Source organism: Pelmatolapia mariae, linkage group LG7, assembly GCF_036321145.2.
Source record: "Pelmatolapia mariae isolate MD_Pm_ZW linkage group LG7, Pm_UMD_F_2, whole genome shotgun sequence".
Lineage (NCBI taxonomy): Eukaryota > Metazoa > Chordata > Actinopteri > Cichliformes > Cichlidae > Pelmatolapia > Pelmatolapia mariae.
This window is the reverse complement of record NC_086233.1, coordinates 19,526,826-19,543,530: the sequence shown is the minus strand read 5'-3', so window position 1 is coordinate 19,543,530 and position 16,705 is coordinate 19,526,826. Positions and strand designations below refer to the sequence as shown.

At 39.6% G+C, this 16,705-nt stretch overlaps 1 protein-coding gene across 1 annotated transcript; it reads right to left on the bottom strand.

Annotated features, from left to right (window-relative positions):
* Nucleotides 1–966: 966 nt before the first annotated feature.
* mtrex (Mtr4 exosome RNA helicase) lies at nucleotides 967–16,675 on the bottom strand. Its single transcript, XM_063478305.1, has 27 exons — nucleotides 16,565–16,675; nucleotides 16,127–16,267; nucleotides 15,366–15,432; nucleotides 15,188–15,250; nucleotides 14,985–15,097; nucleotides 14,402–14,576; nucleotides 14,181–14,271; nucleotides 13,373–13,497; nucleotides 13,130–13,228; nucleotides 12,787–12,907; nucleotides 12,572–12,703; nucleotides 10,702–10,781; nucleotides 10,250–10,360; nucleotides 9,320–9,421; nucleotides 8,391–8,516; nucleotides 8,068–8,218; nucleotides 7,679–7,851; nucleotides 7,531–7,599; nucleotides 7,336–7,461; nucleotides 7,141–7,251; nucleotides 6,865–7,053; nucleotides 5,273–5,436; nucleotides 4,595–4,700; nucleotides 2,949–3,005; nucleotides 2,699–2,861; nucleotides 2,352–2,456; nucleotides 967–2,033 (listed from the first exon to the last, which is right to left on the bottom strand). Exons 1-27 carry the CDS (start codon nucleotides 16,663–16,665, stop codon nucleotides 1,981–1,983), a joined length of 3,114 nt encoding a protein of 1,037 aa, XP_063334375.1. The 5' UTR covers nucleotides 16,666–16,675; the 3' UTR covers nucleotides 967–1,980.
* Nucleotides 16,676–16,705: the final 30 nt, after the last annotated feature.

Below are 16,705 nucleotides of genomic sequence, written 5' to 3'. Positions count from 1 at the left end.
AGGCTCTGCCAGTTTGGTCAGATCTTGATCCATCATGCAATACTATTTGGAGAGCATCAGGTTGGAAACAACTTCCACAGGATGACAATGATCCCAAACATACTATCAGTACATTAAAAGCACAGCATGCCTGAATAGAAAATCATAGAGTGGAACACTATCAGGCGTGGACTGGCCTCATTAGATCCCAGAGCTCAACATTAGCAGTGTGGGATCATCTTGACAGAGAGCAGAACAAAAGGCAGCCAAAATCAAAGAAGAGCTTTGAATGTCCTCCAAGAAGCCTGGAAAAATATTCCTGAAAACTACTTAAAGAAATTACAGGAAAACTTACCTAAGAGAGTTCAGGATGGGTTGAAGAATAAAGATGATCATACCAAATATTGACTTTCACGTTCATAATTGTGCAAACACTATTTTGCATTATATTTCCATTTGTGTTTGCATGTTTCAATAAATTGCTGCACCCATTTCCTATAAACTCTGAGATCAGCAGGTCTCAGTTTGCTTTTCAATCAACTCAGAGTAAGTGACTGTGTAAAAGACACGTTTAGGTAAATGATCTGCATAGTTCACTCTCCAATATGCATCATATAAATATAGACCTGGATACATTTGCGTTGACGTAGCAGCCAGAACATCCCGTGTGCTAAATGTTTATTTTGACACGCAAAGCACAGCATACTGATGTTTATCAATGTTAAAGCTTCAGTTGCTTATTATTTTGCAGCTTCACTTCGTTTGTGTGTGGTGATGGATTTGGAAGCGGGTTTTGAGCACGTGAGCTGGCGTGTATTTGAATATCAAGAAACACCGCCACCTGCTGTTCAAACCAATGAACTTCCAGATGAAGTTGATGATATTATAATGAAACATATGATCCAATTCCAGCATATACACTTTATTAAAAACATTAGAAACAGAGCCCCCCCCCCCCCCAAAAAAAAAAATTTAAGAGCCCGATGGTGGTTGAGTTAAATTGCTGGCTCAGTGCTCACCCGCTAATTTTGCTCTGCTGTGTCATTGCAGATAAACTCGTTGGTCTGCGGGGACCTCCCCACTTCTACAGGCTGATTCATGAGCGCATGAGCTAGTGGGGTGTTTGAATCTCATGTATGTTTTATGTAGCACCGCCACCTGCTGTTCAAACCAATAAACTACCAGATGAGGTTGAATACATATAAATAAAAACATTCAAGTGAAGAAGTTTCTACCATATTTTGTGAGAGCACTGCAGAGTAGGCTGTCAGTTCAGGTCCTGTGTTGCTTGGCTGGACAGCTGCTGCTATTACAACCTTCTGTTTAATATCAGCATCAAGTGAATGGACAACGGTTTGCTTTTTATATATAATCTGTATGTAAACAAATACAGACGTTTATTGAAAACTGTCAAATATGTACACACATGTAAAAATACGGAAAAATAAAGTGGGTTATTAACATCGACACAGGTGTAACGTATTTGATGCATTATTTTATGAGCTCTCCTCAGATCAAAGCACAAAATAATTATCAGTCTAATTATGCACATTTTCGCCATTTAAGCAAAAACAAAACATGCATATTCAATGAACTGTGAAAACAGACCATATATGAAGCGCACAGTGAGGACAACGATTGGGAAACCTCAGCAGAATGAAAGTGTTTATGGAAGTTGCTGTGATTGCCCGGATAGCATTCCCAAAGAGCTTTCAGCTGGAGCCAATGGAATAATCACCAATTTAAGTTCACTAAGGCATTACACATTTTTTTTAAAGGGTAAATAACAAAGCACATGACTTCTATAGTGAAAGAGTGATGGACTCATTGCCTTTAACCTATTTGGACCAGCTCACTGTTAAGTCACCATCTTTAAGTCCATTCTGAGTAAAGGAAAATCCCTGAAACCCAACCGAGTTTGGGAATGAACATCACAGAGTCTGATACCTGCGTGACTCTTTAAACAAACAACCACAAAAGAGCAGGGTTCACTAAAAGACACTATAAGTAGAGACTGGCAGCAAAGACGATGTCTCTCTTGATCTTTGTTATTCCTGCAGGGAAAGAAACACATTGTTTAACACAATTCAAACTCTGTCACAACTTTTACATGAACAGTTACAGAATCTAGTTTTTGCTTCTTCATAAACGTAAATGGTTTGTTAATTTTATACAGAAAATTAATTCTATAAAGTTTATGATGCACAGGTGTACTGTCAATGTAGTTTTAACAATACAAAAATAAATCTAACAAAAACCATCAGAAAACAGTGAAAAATGTCCAACTTTTTAAGGATTTATCATGTTAGACTACATTTAAAAAGGGAGCTAATATTCATTCAAATGAAAAATTTGTGCAATGTGTTTCCTACCTTCAGCAAACTTATTCTCCAGCTCTGTGTTGCCGATGGCTTTAGATGCAGAGCACATTTGTCTCAGGACCTCCTCCAGACGACGCATGCAGCGGATGATGCTCCCTAAACAGAAATCCAGTGTGTAGATACATGCGTTAGAAATCTTTGATGATACATATATCTTTATCTATCTATCTATCTATCTATCTATCTTTGAGTGTAAATGTGTTCATTTTGTGTCAAATAATAAATCTGACCCACAAAATCTGCCTCAAATAGAAAATATTTCCTGATACTGGAGAAAGGAACCAATAAATTGTGATCTTAATAATTAGACACCTGCAGATGTAAGAGAAGTAACAAACCTTCAAAGACGTCGGTCATTTTGCAGATTTGAGCAAACGTGGCCCCGTTGGCCCAGGCATAAACCACGTCCATTAGGTGGGGTTTAAATTGGTTCAGATAGCTCTCTTCGTCCACCTCCAGCTTGGCGTCTGCTGACACTTTGGCGATGCGCTTTGCACATTCCTGAACACAACAGAAACAGTGATGCTTTCATTTCTACTAACGTTCAAGCATTTAACAAGATACAGCTCCACTCTGATGCCGTCTCACCTGCATCTGTCTCAGCGGTGCAGCGAGCTGTTCGGTTAGTTTTGGCATCTCGCTGGCCTGGAGGAAAAAAACCACAACATCTGTTTGCTATTTTAAACAATAAAAATACATTCTAAATAATTATTACAAGTACCATATAAATGTTAATGTTATTAAATCATAATACAGCTTAATTCCTGCACGCATGTCTAAGTTTATCAGAAGATACAGGAGGAATACAAGGAGGAAAGACATCGATAATTATCTTAGCGAAGCATCAAATAAATTTGTGGAGGTTTATGAGGAAATTCCCAAACAATCTGAAGTCCATCCTTCTACAGTGAGGAAGATTATTCATTATCAAATGGAAAGACAGTTGCCAGGTGGACATCCAAGCTAAATTCACACCAAGGTCAGACTATGCAATGATCAGGGAAACTGCAAAAAATCAAAGAGCTGCATCTCAGTCTCTATGGGAGTGTTAGCATGTTAAAGGCCCAAATTTCATGATAATTAAATTAGAAAAAGACTGAACAAGTATGGCTTGTATGGAAGGACTACAAGGAGAAAGTGACTTCCCTCTAGGAAGAACATGGCAGCATGGATAAGGTTTGCAAAGTTGCACAAAACAAAATGACTCATCAAGGAAGCAAAGCATATCAGCAGCTCATATTACCTCTCACTAACTGGCAGGAGCGTAATGGAGGGGTCATGATTTTGTCTCATTTTACAGCCACTGTACTTGGGCACTTTGTAGTTCATGAATCAAGCACGATCTCCACTGTACACCGAAGTATCCTAGAATCAAATATAAGTCTCTGTCTCACAACAATTTGAGATACTAATGTTATTTTCATCAGAAAGCCTAGGGGCTCCTAGGCTGCCGGTATCACTTTTATAAGCAGACACATCTGCTCTGTAAATATTTATTGTGGTCTGGATTTTTATTTTTCAATACAGCAGTATTGAAGTCAGGTGGTATTTATACATATTCTAGTGTGCTATTTTGCATCCAAGCAGCCATTTGGTCTGCAGATGCAAACTAATATTAACATGCACTTGATCTCAGTGAATATCTGTTTGGTGGCTCCTCTGAGAAGCTAATGTGCAGGATTAGAGGTATGTTCACGTCTGCAAGTTATCGAGAAGGTGATGAACTTGGCTCAATAAGTAACAAATGTACAATTTATTTTCAGGTGTTCTTCCGACCAACGCTGAGTTCTTTAAAAACATGCTAATTGGCTAAAGTTCCAATCATCAACAGCTAAAATAGCAGCAGGTCGTCTTTAAAGACAACAGCTGACAGCTGTGCACTCACATGAGCATCGGATTTATTGGAAACGTGACAGCTGCTTGTCATTATTCCCTGTGTAAACATTTGAAGCTGGCTAGTAAGAGACAGTCGGATATGGGATTGAGGTCAGAATTTTCCTGTTCACAGGACTGAGCTAATGAGAAAGCAATGAAAGTCTGTTTAAACGTGCTGATGCTGGATCACCCTATTTTGAGAGTTTGGTGTTTGCTTTGACTGTAAAGCAGGAGAAGAAGCCAAGAATGTGAAAGCAGCTCGAACTTACAGGAATGGGAATAAGGTGTTTATATTAGTGTTCGGGAAAAGATGAATATTTATACATAGAGTGAGTGCATTTGTGTTTGTTTGTCCCTACGTTTTCCTGGAAGACAAAGCAGGACAGCAGGGCGGTGGCTTGCTCAACTGTCAGATCATTGAAGAGACCGTTGAACATCATCTCAGTCAGCAGGAGCTCGTCGGCACTGGAGATATTTATACAGAAAATTTATTATATAATGACTTTGCTTCAATATCTTGATCTTTTGAAAACAGCAGCTACAAAAGAAATGTGAGGTGAAACATGGAGTAAGATTCTGCTTTTTTATGCTAAATATCTAATTGTAAGACATCAAAACAAAAGCTAGGAATAGGAACTTTAGGTAACTCACGTAACCCCAGTTCTCAGGGTAGCATGAGTGAGATGCCCTTTTTGCTGGGGTGAAGTGAGAAAAACTGCTCATCTTTAAAAAAAAATAAAAAATAAAAAAAAATTAATAAAAAAATGGCCACATAGTAGTGCAAACTTCGTAAGGTTGGGTGGCTGTCCAATGTGGTCGTTTCAATCATCAGCCAATCAGGATGGTTGTAATGGAATAAGGCTTTTAAGGAATACGCAAGTAGGTGCATCCCATGCTGAGACATCTCACTCATGCTGCTGTGAGAGCCAGGGTTACACAAGTAACCTGAAGTTTTCAGGTTCATCCATACAGACACAGCTCAAACATTTTCTTCACTGTCCCAGCTTTGTGTGTGTGTGTGCCCCGCTCTCCCCTACCTGCTAATTTCACAGGCGACCCGCCCTTTCATCTCAATGACGTCAGAGGGACTGGCAAAGCCAAGTCTTCGAAGAACTCTCTTTCTGCACTTCAGCTGGTCCATTTGCAAGATGGTTCGAGCTTTTTTGAGGTCTCGCTTGGCTGTTCGAACATCTGCTGCGATCTAAAACACACACGCACACAGTTATGTTATGCAAATTTCTTCATTTTTAACTTGTTGAACTTTGATTTCAGGGTTTCTTAAAGTCTCAAAAAGCTGTGTGATAGGTTCCAGTTGTTTAGCACATCAGAAAACTTCAAGCAACTTCAGCTGTCAGAGTGATGAAGAGGAATGTGAAAGACAATTGCATCAGATGTTCATGTGCATGCTTATCTCATACCAACTATTTAATTTATCCACTTCAACCTCTTCTACTTTGTTTAACACACGCACAAAGACTTCACCAGCACTGCTCATCGATCAAAGAAAGAAGCGCAGACTTCTCTGTAATGGTGACTGGATGTGTTGGTAAAGATAAGTGACCTCACATGAACACTTAACTCTAAAGCTAAGACTTTTTAGTGCTTGTGCATTCTGTAAGATGTGTTAAGTTCAGCCAGTGCTACCTGTTTGGCTAAACAAATAAGATAAATAAGACATCAGAAATGGTAGCATATGTAAACACCAATAAAAGATGAACCCGAGGATTAGCAGCAGTTTTGTTTCATTTTGGTGTTCAAAGAAAGCAAAATTAAATTTACTGGACTTCTGAATGTAGGAATAACATTCACAAGCGGTCATTTTTCCTATGTTTGCCTGTATGCACATATTTGACCACAACTGAACAGAAAAATCCAATAAAAAGAAATCAAGTCTCATCTAACAAAAGGTACTTTTTGTAGAAAAACAGGAAAGTTCAAACATTAAGAAATTAGAAGTGTTTAGCTGTTATTTGTTATAGTAACCTGTTGTGGTATAGACAATAAATCCCAATATCAATCAAAGCTACCAATAAATAACCCTAACCAAAAGTGATGTTTTATTCCAACACAAAGGTAATAGACAACTAAATACTTTGTTAGTACCTTGTTGCGATATATGACCCCCACAGGGTAGTAACACAGTGTTCAACAGTATAAGAACCTTTGAATTCACTGAAACAGTGCTCAGAGTCGACTTCCAGAGAAGCCATGATCAAAACCATTAACAAGTCAGAGAAAAAGCAAAGAACAGGTTATAAATAAAAATGGCAAACTGGAGACCAATACCCACACTCATTAACTCAGTCCTGGCCTTTAGGCAGTTAATTCTCACACTCTTTATTTTCACACTCTTGATCAGCGGTGTGATAAGGCAACTGGTTAAAACCAGCCACATAGTTGTTCCTGACCGTATAGCATTACTCACACTTACTAGTTTACAGCTGACACAGTGGATACTCCAGTGACAGTGATGTTTACTTACGCAAACATCACTTACCAGGCAAATACAAATGCAAATCATGCCACTACAAGCTAGGTTAGCCCAGTTTGCCACCATTTAGTTATGCTCTCATAAGGCCTGACATTTAGCAGGGCATCCCATGGCTTGAAATTTGACAAAGTTTCTCACCAGAGCTTTCTTCTCACAGAGAGAATAGACAGATTCCAAGTTGGGGTCACTGTGCAGGGGATGGGTGTACATGCGGTGCTCAAAGGCCTCAATCTTCTGAATAACTTTCTTTAATGCAGGGTCTTTGATGCCCATGTCATCTATGGGGTCAAGCAGAGGAACGCCATCTGGGAAACGTTTCTGCACCTCCTGTGGACAAAATGATTGAAGGAAAAAAAAAAGTAAATGATTCACACTAATATCTTCAACACCTTGAGAAATGGCTCTACTTTGTACCTGTATGGACTTGAGCATGAGCTGTCTGTTGTCATAGGGCCTCAGGTCTTTGGGGATGTAAAGACGAACTGAGCTGACAGAAGTGAGGAGATGGAGCATCACTGGAACCACCTGGGCAGAAAAAAGTGATTTTAATTAATGCGCTCCCATTTGTGTATATGAAGTTATGTGTGTTTTTGTGATTGCTCCACCCACCTGCATCTCTCCAGTCTCCCCTGGAGCGGCAGGTTTAGCAGCTTCAGTTGCAGCATCTTTCACACTGTCCTTACTACAGTGGACCAAAACCTCCACGACATACAGCGGCTCTGAGTCTGTAGTCGTCTAAATGGGAAATGTGTGTTAGTCATAGCCACGGGACCTTGGATTCATCTACAGGTGCCACTAACTTACCTTAACATTAGACTTCTTGCAAAAGTTTACAACCACTCCCCAGCCAAAGTCAGCATCCTCATTTTTTACCTGGCAGATGAAAATACAGACTTGTTAAATGATGTGAAAATCTTCCATTATTACTGCTGGTCTAAGTGTGAAGCAGTACCTTGACAAGTCGCCCAGGCTGTAAGAAGGGCAAGCAGTATTTGGGTTTGTGGATGAACTCCTGGATTTCTTTACTCAGTTTGGCCAGCTGCTGTCTGATTTTAAAGTAAGTGACCACACTCTCTTCATTGGGAATCTCAATGGTGTGGTACTGCTCCTCCAACTTCTTAATTTCTGCACAAAAACAGTCATTTTAGATTCATCTTAGAACTAGATCACACGTAATTCATACCAGACAACTGAAGATGACACTTTGAACAGTCATCATACTGCAAATATACACATACATGCTATTGAAGTCCGTGATTGCTATTTGTGTTCATATTTGTATGTCTGTCATTTACACATTTTAAGTGTGCAGTGTGAACAAGTGCATATAGAAATGCTTACTCTCCACTACACCAGGCAAAGCCCTGTAGTGTTGGAACTGGTAGAAAGACTTCTCCAGCATGTACTCTGGGTTGATCTCCTCCACACGCAGCAGGTTGAGCACCATGTTGTAGGTTAAGTGGAAGGCACTGTTCAAAGGATCTGCAGAGCCCTGTACAGCAGGATTAAAATGGTTAAAATGATTAAAATGTCAGTGATTTCTGACAAAGAACAACTTAAGAATCACTTCTAAAACTTTGGAGTCAGTGGTTAAAATGATGCTAGGGACTAAAAAACCTGAAAGTGATGGTAAAAAGCATTTGCAGCAGCCTGGTTAACAGTACCTTGAGCAGCTGTTTACCCACAGCTGGGCTCATCTTCTCATCCACCATGAAAATAACAATCCCTCTGTCGTCCATTCCTCTCCTCCCAGCACGGCCAGACATCTGGATATACTCACCTGATGTTATCTAGACAAGATGGGAAGATAAATTATATTATAGAACTTCTATATACATGTGAAATATATGTACAACTGAGAAACTGGTTAAAACAGCATAAATGAAAGTGGAAAAAACAAAACACTGAACATCTGCATATTTATTCAATTACTGCCTAGGCAATTATCTGCATTGCTATGAATCTACATCACTCATCTACTTTGTGATGTAGAGAGTGAAGCACTTTTCCAAAGGCCTCTGAGGACTGTTCATTGCATCACACATGGCACTGACTAAGCTCCACATTTTTACCTCTCTTTGCAAAAACAAACAAGAGTTTAAATGATCAGATCTTCAATTCACACATTCTTCAGAGCAGCTCTTGAGTTGGAAGAGAGTTTTTTGAAGAATGAAGGTGAAGTGTGAGTGCCTGCGTGGAGCTTTGGCACCATCAGAGGCAACAGATGTTTCTGATGAACCTCTTGGAGGGCAGTTTCACTCTCTCTCGCTCATTCTGTTTAATCCCTATAGCACCCCCTTGTAAACAATATGTGGCTGTTTATGTGCCAATGCAAGCTGCAACGCTTGAAGACCTTATAAAGGCTTCAGAGCAACATGCTACATAACAACTGCACACTTGACAGAGCAGCTTTAAAGCAAAATTTATGGCGAGCTCTGCATTTTACTGGCCTCAAACAGAAGCCATAGACAGACAGATATCTTTCTGGAAGTGCAACTTTTCCAAACATCCATACTAATACTGCTGCTGAGAAAATTATGTATTAAATACATAAAAGAGGGGGAGACCACTGTGTTTGACTGCGTGAACTTACAAAGCGGTGATTCTTGCCATCAAACTTGCGTGCACTGGTGAAGAGCACAGTGCGAGCTGGCATGTTGATGCCCATGGCGAATGTCTCTGTGGCAAACAAGGCCTGCAATGGAAATAAGGAGCATTAAGCTCATCTCAATATTTACATTTTATCACTTACAAATAGACACTGATGAAACTGCATCCTCGAGGACTAATAAACATGTTCAAAGTGTTCCTCATAAAACATTTGGAAAGCCATTTTCTTTCAAGTGCAAAAAGATTAGAGCAGCCAAGAACAGCCGATCATGCACAAATCTTAAAAAACACACAAACAAACAAAAAGAAAAACCAACACAAAAGCAGGATTTCCCGTAAAGGAAAGTTTGGAAACTTGTCACAAACCATTTTTATTGGTTTGTGACAAGTTTCCAGTCTGCATTGACTAAATCTTAAAGTCTTAAAGTTGTGATAAAAAGCCTTTAATAATTACCTGACTTGTGTCTAAGTCTGGATTACAACACGCTGAAACATCTGCTTCTCCAGATGTAAGAGTATTTCTAATTATGTTCTTTTATTTGCTGCCATTTTTTTTAGCTCATTTTCTTCATTTCACAGTGTTACTGCCATAACAACCAGAAATGACCAACAGGTAAAGTGTAACTCTGTAGTTAAAGTAAAAAGTAAAAAGGCTGAAGACAAGACTGAAGATAGGTACACATTATCATGAACTGGATGACTGGTTACTTTAAAGATTAGTTTTAATTACACTTGAACAGACTCTCTCAAGGATTCCATGTCAACATATTCATCAAATCCATTAATATGACTACGTACTAAACTTTTGAGCAAATGAAGTATTTCCCCTAAACGTCTGTTACAAACACATTTTTGAAATTTTCAGTCCTGCAGAGACAGACAAATCTCATTAAAGTTAGAATCACCACTGTACCTTGAGGAGGCCTTCAGAAAAGAGGATCTCTATGGTCTCTTTCAGGATGGGCAGTAGGCCTCCATGATGGATCCCTATCCCCCTCTTTAACAGTGGCAGCACATGCTCGACCTGAAGAACACAAACAAGCTCATTACTGTTGAACTTCTTACTCAGTGACAGTTTTGATCACAGCTGATGAAACCAAAGCCAATGTAACCCTTGTAATGGAAAAGTGTGTGGTAGGGTTGGGCTTTGCTGTTGCTCGTGTTGTACCCAATAACAGCTACTACCGCTGTTACTGGATACAGGACTGATTTTAACAGGACTCATCACAGCAGGACACAGTGAGGCTTTTTGCTAAGATTTTACAAGGTGTTAAGATCAGGTTCAAAAACCATGCTTTAAATAAATAAATAAACCCTTGACAAGCTGAGAGAAAGCTGAGTGCGAGAGCATGCAGAAACACTTACCTGAGGCAGTTTCTTGTCCTCATCTGATAGACAGTCCACTGCATTGTTGAAAACCTCCTCCACCAGACGTTTCTCATCATCTGTAACAAAGAAAGGAGTCTAGTTTGAGTGATTTTAAAATATTATTCAAAACATAATTAATCCTGGGAAATGTGGGGTTAACGTGGACCAACGGAGATAGGGGGTTTTGGGGAATTGCCTACAGAGAAACATCAACCACTCAGGGATTGTACAAGTCTCTGCTGACTTTGGAGTTTTGTGCTAAACACATTATAGTATTTGCTGTTGCTGGTGGGCGGTCTCTGTCCATCTCAGTCCATGTGGACTGGTCCTTATTCATGAAACCACTTCAAGTCCAATAATTACATTTGTAAGGGAATTTTGCTGTAGCTAAAAGCATAAACAAATAAAATACTGAAAACTTCTTTCTTGCAAGTCTTGCAACATCAAAGGTGTTGACAACTTTATCTCCTTTTTCTGACGTCAGACTGTGTGCTGTGTTACTGTTTGTAGGCCTCTGGTTGGCCAGCATTTCTAGATGATCAGAGTTATATCACCACCTGTTGCTTTGGCATCAACAGCATGCCAAAAATGTTTTGCATTTTCATGTGGAGAGATATTTTTCAAAACAAACATGGAAAAAAACCAATTTTAAATAAGACCTGTATATATGTAGATATGCCCTTTTTCTCCAGTCTACTGAAATTATCTCAGTATCTACAATTTTTCTTAAGAAAAACAAAAAACAAAAGCTTTACTGAAACCACAAGAACACAAGAAACTTGTGAAAATGAGGAACTGTCTTTGGCACAGTGTTTCCATTTGTTTTGTGCAATACTGATAAATCATTGGCAATCTGCACGGGATTTCAGTGCTGGAGGAGCTCAGTGTGAAAACAAACCTTCTCATTTATAATAATGTCACAGGGCAGAAAAAACAAACTGAAATGGGGAAGGAAAAGATCTCCCACTTAAGATTTTACGAGCATGTTTGACTTGGAGCAGGTGTATGTGAGCCAAGCTCAGTCTGCTGCTGGACTGTCTCCAATCATGCAGAGATTTATTCTTATGAAGCAGCTCCTCCACTTATCCACTGGACCAAACAGCAGCACCAACGGTGAAGGCACAATAAGCTACACTGATGGCACTCGCTGGGTGAGGAGGATTAAATCACATTCCCTGCCAACAATTTAGCAATATTGATTTATTTACCAAATCTTCTTCCCCAGCTCTCTGAACAGTTTGTCACAAAAACAGATGGTGTTGATGTTTCAGTTGGCAAGGAAAATCCATTTGCCATCTCAAAAATCTCCTCACTGACTGGTCTTGTGACCTTACCTGATACCTGATAAGTGACAAATGCAGTGAAGCTATTGGTGAAAAGAACTGTCACTGTATAATATTTTCATGATCAAATTATAAAAAGTCAATAATTTCTAATCTTATTAGAGGAAAAATAAGCTTTTAATCTGTAATATTCAGAACTTGACTGACAAAGAGTCTGACCTCACCTCATTCAGCACACATCAGAGCTACAAGCCAAATGCCAGAAACACATCCTTTGATATTAATCTATCAGCTTAGTTGTCAACAGTAAACTTTCAATTATTCACACATTGCACTTATCAAACAGCACGTTTGCAAAGACCTTCTCAAAGTCTACCAGTGCTTTCATGACTGCAAACAACTTAACTTGACTGACTATACTGCTACTCTCACCAGAGACATGGCCGCACGCTTTCGTGGGGAAAATACTGACACACACACACACACACACACACACACACACACACACACACACACACACACACACACACACACACACACACACACACACACAGAGATTAGAGAGTTTCCAGGAATGCACATACCTCTGTTAAAGTCCAGTTTAGCCACCTGCAGAGCGTAGGCCTCACACTCTTTCTTACTGAAGCTGAAAATAATCACTGGCTGGAAGTTCCTCTCCATGATCATCTTCACTATCTTGAACACGCTTGATGGGCCTGATTAAAGTACAAAGACATGCAATCTTATATGAATTACTGAATCAAAGATTTTTACATTAAAATCCAGCAATCCCACACACCTTTAGTGCCTCCTTTCCTTCCTTTTGGATCCCACTTGGCCCCTCCGCTGCTGCCCCCAGAATCCCCAGCATCTCTCAGCACCTGCATAGCTGTGTTGAAATTGTCCTCTCTGAATTCTCCCTGGAGAAAAATACAAACACAAAAAAACCGTCCTGAATTATACATTACCTTATAGTGGCTGTTTCTAATTGATGCATCCAAATTTAGAATACACAAATTGTTATTTTAGCCCCACTTGTATAAAGCACAATTATCAGTGAAGGAGATGAAGCTGAGTCCAAAGAGTTATTAATTCATTTCTTCTGAAAAGCCCTAATGAGTGTTGTTTCCACGTGTCCTTACATTTTCATCAACAACCAGGTGGAGTCCATCACCCCCTGCTGGAAAGATATAGTGTTGCAGTGGAGTGGGGCGGTAGTCTGTGTAGACCACATGGCATGGCTACAGGAGACATTAGAAAAGCATAAATCAATAAACATAAAAACAAAGAAAAACTACCCGAAGTCACTCATTTAAATTGTCACCATCTCACTTAGGAACATTATAAGAACTTTAATTATACTATGAGGCAGTACAACATCCCACCTGCTTGTGTAAGTGACAAATCCACTCAGCAAACTGTTTGGCATTGGGGATGGTGGCTGACAGGAAAACATAATGCACATTATCGGGAAGAAGAATGATGGTCTCCTCCCAAACCACGCCACGCTCTGAAATACACAGACCAGTGAGACGTGTTACCAACCAAAAGCCGTCATGTGACATTTTTTTTAACCACAGAGTTAAAATAAACTTTAATTCAACTGAGCCTTAAGTGCTGCTGTTGAGAAATCAGTAAATGAAAAGTCGACAAAGAAGGTATAAACACTGATTTTTCACGCAATTGTTTTACTTTACTGCACCAGACTACAGGAAATAAAATGCTAGAAAACATGTTAACGTGTTTACTTTCCTGTGTTTTCTCTATTTCAAATATATATATTTAATTTGACAATATGCCATGTGCAATTTTTTCAACAGCGTATTAGTAATCTTAGAACATATATTGTATGGACAATTGAAAGCTGCAGGTCCACACCTCCTAATCTTTGAATTCAGACATTTCTGGTGTTACTGCAGGTGTGTAAAATCATTCCTAAAGCCATGCAGTCTGCCTTTATAAAAATAAAATGAAAGGGTCGTTCTAAAGGGCTCACTGAATTTGAATGTGATGCTGTAATAGGATGCTAATGTTGCAGCGAGTCACTGTGTGAGGGAGTCAAGTATCCATCCATAACTCACTCATGAATTCTGTTTGTACCCAGGAGAAAATCTATTTGATTCTTGGATGTTCCAAACACACTGATCTGTGATTTTACAGATCGTCTGCATCACTTTTCTATTTTATACCCACCCGTGTCTCTCATGTAATGGATCTCATCGAAGATGACCCATGCCACTTCCCTCATGATCTCAGAGCCTCGGTACAGCATGCTCCTCAGAATCTGGGAGAGAAGAAGTTTATCATTGACCGACCTCTGGATTGAGCAGCATCAAAAAACACTCTTCAATAAGGATATAACTAGCAAATGTAATAATGTCTCAACTCCACACAAAATTGTTTTGTTTTTTTACCTCTGTTGTCATGACGAGGCAAGAGGCAGTGGGGTTGATGGTGACGTCACCTGTCATCAGTCCTACATCTTGAAACTCTTCGTACATCTCTCTGTACTTCTGGTTGGAGAGAGCCTTGATGGGGCTGGTGAAGATCACTCTCTGCTTCTCCCTGAGAGCCAGCGCAATGGCGTATCTGCAGAAAGACATCGGAGAAAGCTATTAAAAAAATGTTTTTAAAGAACTATGAACACCTACTGAGCACAATTGCTGACCAGTCTTCATGTTTTAGTTCATATTAAATGAAAAATGTTTAGAATACCTCTTTTGTTTTGGTTCAGTCTTTTGACCAATCAGTGGGCTATAAAGGTTCATAATACCTCTCAGACAGTGCTGCTTTCCAGCGTGTCAGTACATTTACCAAGAAGGCACTGGTACAGCACAACAGTGAGTATCATCTCTAGTCTCTATAAACTTAATGGTCAGCATCACATTTTCTGTAGTTTGAGTTTAAAATTCCAAGCTGTATTTTAGCCAAATATAATCAACTGGAATGAGGAAAAATGTGATCACTCAGTATAAATTGTTTACTGATGACACTTACTCAGCACAAACAGTCTTCCCTGCAGAGGTGTGTGCAGACACAAGCACAGACTGGTTGTTGTCAATACATAATATGGCCTCCCGCTGGAAGGGATCGAGAATGAAAGGGTACTCCTGCAAGACCAGTAAGATGTATCAGAACAAAAGGAAAGCAATCCCACGGTAATGTCAGCTCTTGAAAACTCACACTAAGGCCCCTTATACCTTGGCTGCTTTTCCCACTCGTGGTTTCAGAGGTTTATATTCCTCACTGGCAGGAAGAGCAACCTGTCAGGGAAGTACAGAAATGGCAGCAGTTATCATCACTATTTTTTCTGCTTGTTTATTTAAAAATGAATAAAATTCTTAAAAAACCAAACAAAAAACAACAGATTTTCTTTACCTCATGTGAACATCCTTCCACTGTTTCCACCTGCTCCACTTTCACCTGAGGCATAAATTCTGCAAGACTGAAAAAAGAAAGAAGAAATAGAACAAACTCTGATGTGAATAAACTCACGTAATCAAAATGTTTATCAGAGGGAAAGTGTGATTCGTGTGGAAAGCGACACTCAAGCCTGACATTAACTGGCATAATGTGAGCTTATAACCAGCTCTTGTTGTTTAGCAGGCTCTTGTCAGCTGTCCGGAGACAGGAGGGTTGTATGTCTAATATGCTGACAATAACTGTGATGAAATCAGAAATAATAAGATATAATTATGCACATTTTCATGTGTTAGAGCGCACTCTTCAGAGCACAGTTGACCCTTCAGGTGAGGAGGAAAAGGATGACATTTTATCCAGGTTGCATTTCTCTTTCCTTCACATTTTCACTTCATTGGTGAAGAGGAGCCCTTCTCAGAGAACATCTGAGATAACATTTTGATGATGACACCTCCTACTATATTTCTGATTAGAATATGACAATCATAGGTAAGCCCTGTACTGGTGATATGTGCAAGGGGTAACCCACATCTCATGCTATGAGACCTGGGATAAGCTGCTCGATGATAAATGCGTGGATAAACATTCACAAGCAGGGATAATTTAAATATTTCTAATAATATGAAGCTGGTTTTACATCACTTTTTTATGCTGCTGAGCATTTTAATAACTGTGTCCACTAACACCCTGCATGAACACAACAAAGCTTCCCTTCTTACTTTAGTTCATTCGCCGAAACTGCCTCGTGTCGAGGTTTCTTCACAAACACCACCTCCTCTCCACCATCACTGTCTGCCTCTCTCTTGACTCGGGCAGACGGACCGACATCTCTGTCTGTTTCATTTTTGGCTGCAGCTTTCCTATAGAGAGCAGAAACACACGAGCTGTTAGCCAACATGCATAATTCATAAAAACAATGAAGGGCACACAAACACTTAGCTACAAACTCGTGTTCAAGAGAAATGGGCTCAGAGTTATATATGCCATAATATTGTTAACTTTAAGTCCAGTAAGCCTTTTTTTGGTCTGGTGTTTCTTTAACGAACCAATGGCTGTTACTATGACTGGCACGAGCACCCATGGCGCTACTGTCCTCGCGGAGAATAAAACCTGTCAAAAACAAACACAAAAATTTTCTCCAGAAAATACATATTTACCCCGGTTCTGCCGCCACACTCGACGGTACTTTTTTATTTGTGGTATTTTGTTGTTCATCGTCAAACACGCTGAACAAACCGTCTCCAAAGGTGTCAGCCATGTTTGTTAGGGGCACACTTCCCACAATACAACACGAGGTT

Coding starts and splice junctions, on each gene's coding strand:
- mtrex (XM_063478305.1), bottom strand. CDS start 16,665: ATGGCTGACACCTTTGGAGACGGTTTGTTCAGCGTGTTTGACGATGAA. Junction 15,433..16,126: donor GTTTCGGCGAATGAACTAAA/GTAAGAAGGGAA, acceptor TTCTTTTTTCAG/TCTTGCAGAATTTATGCCTC. Junction 12,908..13,129: donor ACCTGGTTGTTGATGAAAAT/GTAAGGACACGT, acceptor ATTTTTCTCCAG/GGAGAATTCAGAGAGGACAA.